General features: G+C 37.2%; 1 protein-coding gene across 3 annotated transcripts in view; it reads left to right on the forward strand.

The window, feature by feature from the left end:
- The window catches only part of dennd5a (DENN/MADD domain containing 5A), a 124,568-nt gene that overhangs the window by 46,635 nt on the left and 65,499 nt on the right, over positions 1 to 12,434 (forward strand). Inside the window, exons 2-5 of one of the 3 annotated variants that reach the window (XM_052028918.1) lie at positions 980 to 1,063; positions 3,071 to 3,142; positions 4,021 to 4,130; positions 8,399 to 9,071. In XM_052028918.1, the coding sequence (XP_051884878.1) occupies positions 4,128 to 4,130; positions 8,399 to 9,071 (676 nt within the window). In that variant the 5' untranslated portion in view covers positions 980 to 1,063; positions 3,071 to 3,142; positions 4,021 to 4,127. The remainder of the gene's footprint in view (positions 1 to 979; positions 1,064 to 3,070; positions 3,143 to 4,020; positions 4,131 to 8,398; positions 9,072 to 12,434) is intronic. The other 2 variants (XM_052028916.1, XM_052028917.1) reach the window with 2 other exon arrangements.

Below are 12,434 nucleotides of genomic sequence, written 5' to 3' on the forward strand. Positions count from 1 at the left end.
CTGGTTGAATAGTTTATTCCAGGGATCAATGACTTGTGTTGCCCTGCTATTTATTCCTTGTGCATGCTATTTTCATATTTAATCACTCTTCCTAAAGACTTCTTAAGAGGTTTCAGCAAGCCTAATTCAATCAGTACAATTATACTTGGATGTTTATAACTCCATTTTTTTGACAAGAACACAGCGAATCAGACTTTATTCTGATCACTTTGCAACCTTCATTCATATTGTTCACATTGCTACAGGGGATTATTGATACCTGAGCAAACAGTTTGAAGCATTATGCAGTCTAGAACTGTAAATACATAATAGTATTATAAATAATGACCTTAGTGTCTGGCAGTGGTTCACAAACAAAATGTGCTTCAACTCTGTGAAATCCTGTCTGTCTTTTTATGCTGCTTTCTCCATTCTTGTGGGCATTAATTTCAGTTTTTCCATTGAGTAATTTAAAATAATACAAAATGTAAGACTGAAATGTAAATAACTTTGTACATTTGAACCCTGCATATGAAATAGCTACACTGCCATTTGTTTTATGTACAAGCATCCATAATAATTGTGAAAGTTCTGATGGGTGTTGGCTTATATATATATATTGACAGCAGATGTCACTGGAGATTTTTGGCATAGTTTTAATCCTGGTTGGAATTTGCTTAGTGCCTGGACTGAGGTTGACAAACCCCTTTTTTTGTGTCTATCCTACATGAGGGAATAGGTACTCAATGAGCCATTAGGAGAAGTTCTATTTAGTTAGTGCTCAACAACAGTCAGTCCTGGATTGTGGACTAATTTCCCTGATAATGCTTCAAGGGGGGAGGTGTCATTTGATGCACATCTGGTGCAAATGTCACTACAGCTGTTTAAGCCAGTAAATGGTCGTTATCACATTTTACTCCATGGTGAGTACATTTTCAGATGAATAGCACAAAAATAAATTAAGTGCTATGTGATCTAATTTCTAAATTAATACTTACAGGAGGCCTTAAAATTTAAAGAAAAGAGAGAATATTCATCAGATCAGGCAGCATTTGTGGAGAGAGAAACTGAGTTAATTTTTAAGGTCAGTGACCCTTCATCAGAGATTTAAATATAAGATGGTCTACAAATGAATTCTTTAGGGAATTTGGCTGAAATTACTTTACTGAGAAATTGGGTGGCCTGTTGAATGCAGTACCTGAATTAGTAGGTGAGGAAGTAACTAGATGAATAAATGAAGGAGAAGGGAGGTTAGCTGAAGAAGTGTGTGAGGAGGCACATTTGGAGCATGAATGCCAACATGGACATTTTTTGTCTGAATGGTCTATTTTTGTGCTGTGAATACTGCGTAACACTCAATCTACAAGAATCTTCCACCATAAGAGCATAGGCAGTTGGATGAAGGCTTGTGATAATTCAACCCCAGTACTTGAAGTACACTAAACTAAGAGAAACCCAGGACTAAAACTTTCAGTTAAACTTCAACCTGATCTGACAGTAATTAGATTGTCTATTGTTTCTCTCTATTCCTAAATATATCCTGCCTAGTAACATTGTAAGTCTTAGCCATGGATTGCACTTAACAACCAAAATGTGTGAATTGTAAATTAGAACATATGAAGCCTGCATTTCATCAGTATTGGTTTGGTTTTTTTTGGTCTATACTTTTTCTATTGGGTGATCTAATTCATAGTAGATTAAGTCCTTTGTACAAATGCCCTGTAATTTACTCTCCCCTTTTTCATCTTCTCCCTGAGCCCTCATAATGATGACGACGACATCAGCTATTAAAGCCTTGTTCATGAGAAGTTACTCGCTAAGCCCTACAGCCTTCCTTTTCTTTAAGACCTTCCTTAAAGCCCAGAGTTGTGATCAGGCTTTTAATCAACTTCGCTTGGTTTACCGTCCATTTTATCAATTTTTACGAAGCATCTTGGAATGTTTTTCTATGTTGAAGGCACATAGCAAGTTTTTGTGGTCATCTTGAGAAAACACTTGTTCTGGCTAAGAGGATGAATTGCTGGCCTGTTTTAAACAATTGTGCTGCTCTAATATGCAGCTTATTCTGTGTTATTCTAACTCAATAATTGGCTAAACCTTGGGTACTTCTCTCCCTTCCTTTCCGTAAGAGATGGATGAGATTTGGGTAAACTAATCCCTCTCAGTAGCTCTCCAACATCATTCCTGAGATGAAGACCTTTGCTTAACCTGGTGGTGGTTGCTGATTTGGAGCACTGCAAGGCTGTTCAAAGTCAGTTGTATCAAGTTCCACCTCTGAATTGATTAAAATTATGAGTCAGCAGAAGCTGAATGTTATTATTAGGGAGGTAGATGAGTAAGGCAATTATAGTCTTTGTGCCATTTGTTTGATCCTAAACTGTTGTATCAGGAGTGGACATATATATCACACAGTTTAACATTTGTTGCTTGGTCTTTGCTTACTTTCCTAGAGTGTGAAATCTCAGCTGTGCTGGAATCTGACTGTTGTCTGTCTATTACTTTATATTGTGAAGTTTTTATGTAACGAAGCTTTGTATTCAATATGTGATTTTTTTTGTTCAATTTTGGAGGAAATAACCCTTTTTAATTTTGGGTCAATTGATCTTTTAATTGAAACATTTTTCTCAAGATTGTTTTAATCATGTGTGTAAATACTTGTAATAATAGAATAATTTTTTCATCTTTATGGAAGTTGGGTTCAAGTGTAGCTGTTGGTTTTTGGTCAGTTATTAAGATTATGAATTTACAAACATATCTTAAGTTGATTTTGATTTCAATTTTAAAAAGTCAAAAATGCACTCTTCCTTTTGGAATCCATGAGTTGAATTTAAAGTTTTTATTTAATCCATCCAAAATTATTTAAAAACTGTTGGTTTGTCATAGTCTACCCTTATGCATTTGATATTGACTGGACAACAAAAATATAAATATATAGGTTATGAAAGCATTTTCTAATTATTTTTCATCATCCATGCGCTTTTTACTGGCCTGGAAACCTGAATTAATATTTATGTATTCATTTCTTTTCTCTTGATATATGTACCAGGAACAAATCAATTTGTAATTAATTGTTATTTTATTTGTTATATAGCTTTATGCCAGTTCTTACAGGCTTCTAAAGGCAGAGATGGTGCTGGGCGTGTCAGTTCAAGTGCAGATGAAGGTAAAATCCCTTCTGATGGTCCTATGTCATCCTTGTGACTCTAGTGACCTTTTGATCTTTTAACTTTCCAGTTCCTTCTTTTCACAGCTATGTTGCTTAGCAGGTGACGGGATTGTATTTTGGGCTTCTCGCCTGGATACAGCTTTTGGAGCGGCTTTTTTTCTAATTCTGTGGTGTTTTCATTAAGCCTCTTCCTCTTCTGAAAAGATGCGGCCTCTTTTTTCTCTTTATCTTATGCATAAAAGCACAGCAAGCTTTCAGAACTGTTTCTGATAAACAAAATCTAACAGCAGTCCTGCTTGTAATTTCCATTACTTGCCTACAATACAGTAATGACTAAAAGTAAGAATTTCTCTCCCAATTGAAATATTTAAAAAAAACAATCTTTGGCATTAGCATTTTATTTGTTAACCTATTGACATTTTTGAAGAATAATTTTTTTCAAAAAAAGATCCTGATTCATATTCAGATCGGTTTCTGATAAGAATATTCACATGAAAAGGATCAGTAAACACACACTTCTGTAATGATCTTTTCATACCTTTTTTCCCCTAATTGAAGTAATCCAAGTAAGAATGAAACTGGAATATTGACGGAATTGTGAAAGATCCACACCATTTCCCTTTTTTTTAAAGAAAACTCACATACATTTAGGCCTTAATAATTTGCATTGATTGTTGTGTGAAGTTATTTGTGCATTCTTGACCACTTTTTATGACCAACACTTCCTGATTTCTGCTTTTCTTTTTTGTAGGATGGCCTTAGTTTGATTCATTCTGTCCTTTCTTGGATTTCGGTCACTGCTGTGCTGTTGTGTTCATGTCCAGGTTGGAAAACTTTTAAATCAATAGATGTGTGTTTTTTTTTCTTTGTTTCAGGTGAAAATTATGAGCAGAGCCCTTTGCGCAGAACTTTTAAATCTAAAGTGTTGGCTCACTATCCAGAAAATGTGGAATGGAACCCTTTTGACCAGGATGCTGTTGGGATGGTTAGTATGCCTAACATGTTCTGTGAAACTGGTCTAAATCCAAACAAACAAAGATTTTCTTTTTCTCGAAAATGAATAGATCCACTTGTTTCTTTCATCCAGAATTCTGGGTGGTAATTGTGGGACAAACTCATGTGGTGAGTTTCAGATTTGGCTGCACCTTCAAGTGAAAGCTTGAGCTGAAAGCGGATGCAACCACATGTGGAAAGAAAAATTGGAAATTGACTCATTTTGGGCAACAATTTAAATGTCTCGTATTTTCTCCAGAGGAGGTTTGAAAGCTACATCATCTATTATTGTAATTAGCAGTAGAACTGGATCTTGGGGCCAGTGGGGGGTGGTATTGGCAGGGACAGATTAGATGAAGTAAATTACCCCTCAAGGTTATTTTGACGTACTGATTTTCATGTTGAACGTACTTCCAGTTAAAATGATGGACTTAAAAGTCTTAATATCAAATACAGCAATGGGATGTGACTCTGGTCTCTAGACAACCCATGTAAATTTTTAAATACTCATTTGTAAAGTTTTCTTATGAATTCTTCCATTATCTATTCTGGTCACTGAGGTTAGACTCATGTGCTGTAATTCTAATGATAGGGATGAAGTTTTGGGACACTGACAGAGGATGACGACACCACTGAATGGTGGGCCAGCAGTTCAGGCAAATTTTCCTTATCGATGCTCTGCAGATAGCACTGGAAAAGGATGACTTTAGAAGCATAAATGTGAGGAAACTGTATTGGATAATATATATTTGAAAAGAAAATCCAAGCTTTTAGCCACTTCAAAATTTAATTCAGCCTGCTTGTATGTGATGAAATGTACATTGACCTTGAATGTAGTCTCTGGCTGATGGAGGTAGGTGGTAACCAAATTGTTTGCAAAAGGGTTCTTAAGGCAGAAGAAAAATCCATTCATTTTTTTTCCCCACCTGCTCAAAGCAAGTACTAAGATAACAAGGATTTTTGTTTTAATTGGTTGTCTGTTGTAAAGTTAAGATACGGACACTGTAGGTTCAGTACTTGGTCTACTTCTGTTAGTTCAGTTGTCTTTGCTTGAACTATTATCACAGAATCACAGAAATGTACAACACAGAAATGTATTCCTTCAGCTCATCTTGTCCATGTCAACTGTGATACCTAAGACAAGATATCTTTATTAGTCACATGTACATCGAAACACACAGTGAAATACATCTTTTGCGTAGAGTGTTCTGGGGGCAGCCCACAAATGTCGCTACGCTTCCGGCGCCAACACAGCATGCCCACAACTTACTAACCCGCACATCTTTGTAATGTGGGAGGAAACCAGAGCACCCGGAGGAAACCCACACAGTCACGGGGAGAACGTACAAACTCCTTACAGACAGCCACCAGAATTGAACCCAGGTCGCTGGCGCTGTAATAGTGTCACATTAACTGCTACACTACCATGCCTGCCCTTTGCTAACCCCGTTTGCCTGCATAAGGCCTGTGTTCCTCTACGCCTTTTCTATTTAAGTACCTGTCCAAACATTGTATCAGTGAAGTCCAGTAATTCAACATAGTTAAATGGAGCAGTTTGGGGGCAGTTGTGCTAATAAAAAAAATAGAAATAACGGGTAATTCAAATTAAGCTGATTAACTAATCCAGTTGTAAATTTTTTTTAAATTTTTTAAAAATTTTATTTACAGCGCGGTAACAGGCCCTTTCGGCCCAACGAGTCCGTGCCGCTCATTTTAAACCCCCAAATTAACCTACCCGTACATCTTTCGAATGTGGGAGGAAACCGGAGCACCCGGAGGAAACCCACACAGACACTGGAGAACGTACAAACTCCTTACAGACAGCGACGGGAATCGAACCCTGATCGCTGGCGCTGTAGTAGCGTTGCGCTAACCGCTACGCTACCGTTGAGGATTCACTGGTATTGGGCAGAGTTTAACTAGTAGGGTCTGGAAGAATCCCTCTTTCTACATCTGACCCACAAAGGGTGCTTCCTAAAGATACTAGCCTCACTTATGAATTCAACTCTTCTCTCCTGCATTCAGCTGTCAGATTTCTTGGGGTCTGAATTGCCAGGCTGATAGGATTTTAAAAATAGACTTGTGTGAATATTTTTTGTAAGTTGAATCAATTTAATGTTTCTATTACTAATCCACTTCTTGTAAGCAGTTAGTAAAAATCAAAATTCTGCAGATACTGGAAATCTCAAATATATACAAACATGCTGGAAACATTCAGCAGGCTGGGCAGCATTAAGAGGAGAGGTAAACAGTTAACTTTTTGGGTCAATGACCCTGCTGTCTTTTGGGGCCTATTTGCCTCAGGGTCATTGACCTGAAACATTAACTCTGCAGCTCTATCCATTGAATGTGATCTGGCCTGCTGATTTTCAGCACTTTTTTGTTTTTATTTCTGTGAACAGTTTGTTTCCACACCCCTTATATTGGCTGCTCTAAAACCTAAATAGGTACATTTGAGGCAGGTTGGGCTTCTCTTTCGGAATATTTATTTGAATTTCAACATCTGACTTAGCACTAACTTGTGTATTTTTGGGAGGTAAGTTTGAGGCTAGGATGTCTAAATCGGGAAGTAAAAATCAAAATATTCAATTCATTTGTATATTATGAGCTTAAGTGAAAGTGAAGTGAGGGTTGAAAAATTTGGATTAAGGGATAAGATAATTTTTTTTAATCTTCAATGATTATTTATAAAGCAATAAAAATCATGTTAAATTTTCATTATCAGAGTAACTTGGATTTATCATTCCATTAAAAATTCAGTTATGCCTGAATACATTATCCTAACATTTTCTAGCATGTTTGGTGTCCAGCTTCATGATCTTGCATGGATATCAATGTCTAGTCTCTCAGGTGGAGCAGAGTTTATGGAGGAGTGGTACAATTTAGACAGCATGTGTGGGCTGTAGAAGTAATCATCATGTGTGCAGTCAGCCTGCAGTATATGGGCCAATAAATATTGCCTTTCCCACCCACTTATAATTGTGTGTGTAAAGCACAGCTGGTGAGTGTTGTGGGAATGAATTGGTAATTCAATTTTAGTTAGCTCATTACTATACCATTGTACAACAGAATATTCAGTGGGGCAGTGGCGTGACCTGTAATTCGAAAATAAGTGAAATTAATGGATAAAATGTCTGAACTGAATTTTTAAGAATGAGTATTGTTGACAAAATTCCTCCTTTGATAATATCAAATTTAGAAATCCTTGTGTAGCATAAAACCAATTGCCACAAAAATTTGAGTTCCAGTCACTTTGGTGAATTTGAAGTCCAATTTCAAAAGCTGCTGGCGAATTTACCACTCTTGACTAATTTAATGAACTAGATTAAATTGACACTTGATGTCATTGGCCTTTGTTGTAGACCTTACAAACTTATGAATATAGCAGTTTGGAGGTGAAGTGGGTGACTAGTCCTTGGAACCAACTCACCATTCAATAAAATCATCTCTGATTTGATTGTAATCTCAACTCTGCATTTCCCCTTATTCCCCTCCCTTATCCTTGAACTCCCTTGCTTATCAGGAATCCGTCTAATGTTGCAGCATTCTGGACTCAATCAAATTCTCTAACTTTTAAGCAACTTTCTGTCTGATTCCGAACAGATCATTTTCTGCCAATCATCCATCTGTGATTTTTGGCTCTCCATTAGCACAGCCTAACATACTGGACCTGTCCTGGAGACCTGCTATTATTATCGTAACACAAACAAAGAAGCATAATGTGCCACTTCAACCCATTTGGTCTCACTCCATCAAAGGTATTCCCTTTGTCCTTTTTGTATTCCCTCAATCTTCTCTGCAACATTAGAGGTTTTCTGTGACAATGTTAATTGCTGAGAAAGTGGCACACCTCACGCCCTTCCTGTACAATTAGATCACAATATGTACAGGCATCTGAGAGAGAATAACATATACCAATTTAAAGATTTACAGAATTTACTCTCCTGTTATTCCATGGAATATGTGAGGTAATTACCATAAATATGCTTGAGAGAAATCTGGTTAAATGTATGGTGTGGAAGGTATGGGGTGAACTCAAGGTGAGAGGAGGTTTAAGTGGTATCAGCACCAGCATATACCTCGTGGGCAAATGATCTACTGTAGATTCTATGTAGAATAACAAGTTGTCAGTACATTTAACCATTGGGATCCATTTGATTATCAGAAATCCATGAACCCTAATTTGAAAGCTTATTTTTTAAAGTAATTTGTTCCACACTATTGTGCATATAACCCTGGTATTTGTGTTTTTTGTTCAAGCTCTGTATGCCCAAAGGCCTTTCCTTTAAAACGCAATCTGACAACCGTGATCCACAATTCCATTCGTTTATCATTACACGTGAAGATGGTTCTCGCACCTATGGATTTGCTCTCACGTTTTATGAAGAGGTGGCAAGTAAACAGATCTGCAGTGCAATGCAAACACTGTATCACATGCATAATGCAGAACAATACGACATCCTTCATACCACGTCTACAATCTGCATAAACTCAACTGAAAGTATCTCTGAAGATTGCAGTGACATATCTACTGGAGTGACAAAACTGCAGCGTTTTAACTCGTATGATATTAGCAAGGATACACTCTATGTCTCAAAATGCATTTGCTTGATTACACCCCTCCCTTTCATGCACGCCTGTAAGAAGGTTCTTGAACAACTCCATCAAGCTGTGACATCTCTTCAACCTCCTCCGCTACCACTAGAAAGTTATGTTTACAATATCCTATATGAAGTGCCACTGCCACCAGCAGGGAGATCTTTAAAATTTTTGGGTGTATATGGCCCAATTGTTTGTCAGAGGCCAAGCGCCAATGAGTTACCACTGTTCGACTTTCCAATTAATGAAATGTTTGAACTATTGGGTCTGGAAAATGTGCTCCAACTCTTCACCTGTGCATTGCTTGAGATACAAATCCTGCTGTACTCCCAACGTAAGTTCAACATTTGTGAATTTATTTTACATTTTATAGAAGTACTACTGACAACTACAAGAGATTATGAGGTGGATGATCTAATTAAAGCTTTGGATTGCATCCTCATTTTGATGTTGAAATTGAGGTAGAAGCTTTTGATTGCAAAAGCAAACAATTGGGGATTTAACATAATTTGGAGCAAAATTAACTAAATGGTGGGAATTATTAGAATCAGGTTTATTATCACTGACTTGTATGTCATGAAATTTTGTTGTTTTGCAGCAGTAGTACAGTGCAAAGACACAGAATTACTATAAATTACAAAATAGTGCAATAAAAAATGAAGTAGTGTTCGTGGACCATTCAGAAGTCTGGTGGAAGGGAAGAAACTGTTCGTAAATCGTTGAGTGTGGGTCTTCAGGCTCCCGTACCTCCTCCCTGATGGTAGTAACGAGAAGAGGGTCTTTAATGGTGGATGCTGCCGCCTTGAGCCACTGTTCTTGAGGCAGATTGTCATGTTTTTGCATTATTTAAGATTTTGTATTGGAGAAAAACCTTTTCAACATTTTGCCTGTGATTCTAAATTCATTAGTCTGCTTTTTCACCTTTGTGGGTGGTTTTGAACTCAATTTTTAAAATTTTTTTTTCATTATCCATTTTGTTTGGACAACTGGGGGTCCCTAGTCCCACCAGGCTAATTTGAAGCCATGAATTGAAACTTGGGCAGCAGCCTAATATTTCCACCCAATTCTTCCCCTTTCTTTTGACATTGCATTAGCCTAGAACCTGAACTTGAGCCTACAATTTTGTTGCACTCTGGATTGATCTGCAACTTGTCAGCTGTCCCATTCTCATTGACCATGGCTTTTACACTTTGTTTTTTTTTACCTTCTCAATCGTGACTTTCAATCCCACTGATTCAAAAAAAAAACAATTTGCTGCAACAACTCGGCAGGTCAAGCAGAATCTGTTGGGGATGGGGGGGTGGGAAGTATTGTTGATATTTCAGGTTGAGCCCATGCATCAGGACTAAGAATGGAGAGGGAAGCTATCCAGTATAAAGAGGGGAGGGGTGATGGGCAGAAGGAGCCAGGTAGAGGAGGAAGTGGGGTAGAGTTGGAGACAGAGAAGCATGTGGGTGATAGGTGGAAGTAGACAGGGGGTAAAATAAAAAGGGCAGATGGAGCCAGGCGGTGGGAGGGGAGAGAAGGTGGAGACAGAGGCTGGATGGTGATAAACAAGGACACAACGGTTACAAGTGCTGGAATCTCACATCTTCACTCCCTTTCCCCTTGGATATGGTGACCACCTTTTCTTCCCTCATGGTGTTTTTCTTCAACTGACCAAACATTATGCTGGCCAAACAAGCACTAAACTCGTTAACAAACTAAATCCTGTGTGAGCGTTAAATGACATGGAACACAAGTTAATAGCATTAGATATCCCAGCAATTTAAAAACCTGTGATTTTAAGAGGGCTAATAATTTCTAAAATAACTTGCAAGATTCAAAGCTTAAATTTTAGCCAGGTATTTAACAATTTAGTTAACAATAGAGTCACTTATCACAATAACTAAGCAACATAAAGACTTTTGTATATCTTTTATTAACAAGATAACCGTCTATCAACTTACATTCGAGATTACTGCAAAATGAGATAATTTTTGGACTAACTCTTTAAAAACCTGATGTGCTAACATTTGTTTAGGTGACTAACAAAATTCCAGGTTTATTGTTACAGATAAGATTGTGTATTTTGGATACTGAGGTAGGCTTCTAGAATGTTGAGTGATGGGATTCTTTTGATAAAGCTGTTGGGTCGGAAACTTTTAATGAATAGTTCATATTTTTTATGTGTTCTGCCATGTTTACTGGTATAGATATGATCACCAATTGAACTGGGCATTTCTACATAGTGTGCCAGTATTGCAGACTTCTGTGTTCATGACATGTTTTTCCACAATGGACGTGCAGCACTGATAAGTCGGCAACACATTATTGACATTGCTGCTGCAATGGTGAGGAATGCATACAGGCTGAAGAAACTGAATGGGCTTCTAAGTTTTTTTTAGAAAGTAAATAGGTTTTAACAAGAGGAAGAAGTTTTGCCTGATCATAAATTAAATGGGCAATCCTTTCTTAACTTTTGTTGACTCTGCCTTTGAAAACCAATGTTGAATTTTCTAGGATGTTTCAGATATTGCACACGATGCATTTGTTTTCTTTAGAGAAACCTGACTGTTCCAATGATTTCTCTACCACCTTTTGCATTTCTCCAGCCACAAGATAATCTGATTCGGGTCCACTACTTGAATCTAGTTTAAGAGCTTCTGCTACGATTGGATGTTGGGTATTATTGTTGCATTTACCATACAGCTTTTGATATTACTTATAGTTATTCTGTGTAACTATGGTAAGATCTGGGATTCAGGCTGATTCGATAGACGACTCTTCTGTAAATTGTTCCAAAACTGACTTGAATCCCTTGCACATTCTCATTTTAGTGTTTTGTTTCTGTGTGTTAGAATTTCTAGGCCATTTTCTAGGATCAGATGTATAGGACAGGATGAGGTTCCCTTGCAGCAAAGAAACCCAGTTACAGACTGCATAATATGTGGTGCAATGTAGATTTTCCACAATATCACATCCCAATCTAGAGTCAGTCTTCATCTTCAGTTCCACTTTCGGCAAATAAAGAATTATTCTCACTACTTAAGTTGGATTCTGCCAGTCTTGTTCCAACTGTGACCAAAAAATCAAATAAATATTAAAAAATAAATGAACAATTCTGAGAAGGGTTCATGCACAATGTTTGAATGCTGAAAATTGATTAATCTTCAATTGTGCTTGAACCTTTTTAGAGTTTGCAGAATTGTTCTAATGATTTGTGACATGAATTTCTAATTTAAACTATCAGCTTCATGAAGTGGCACTGCAATTTTTTTAAGAAACTGAGGATTTTATTTAAACCAAAGAATATGATTAATTATCAAGACAACTAGACACTAACATTATCTTCCTGAGACTAGACACTCTAAATAATTGCTTATCTAGCTTTACATCTGTGATGGTGTTAAATTGAAAATCACGGATTCTGCTGTTCAGTCTGCACTTTGGTAGCATGTGTGTTGACGCTTTATAAGAATGTATTGTGGACTAAAATCGTATCTACATTTGTTGCTGTTAATGACCCAGATTTAGACACCATGATGCTTTTTCAAACTTGTTATGTAATCTGGAATGAAGTATGTGAAATGTGAACATTTGGATGCCAACCTGAATATCCAAAAAGACCAAATGTATTTAATGAGCTGAGATCCCTATTAAAAGAACCACAGTACCTATTGTTCCCCGTCTTGACTCTCCACACATCAATTAATAG

The sequence above is a fragment of the Pristis pectinata genome, chromosome 14 (genome assembly GCF_009764475.1).
Source record: "Pristis pectinata isolate sPriPec2 chromosome 14, sPriPec2.1.pri, whole genome shotgun sequence".
Lineage (NCBI taxonomy): Eukaryota > Metazoa > Chordata > Chondrichthyes > Rhinopristiformes > Pristidae > Pristis > Pristis pectinata.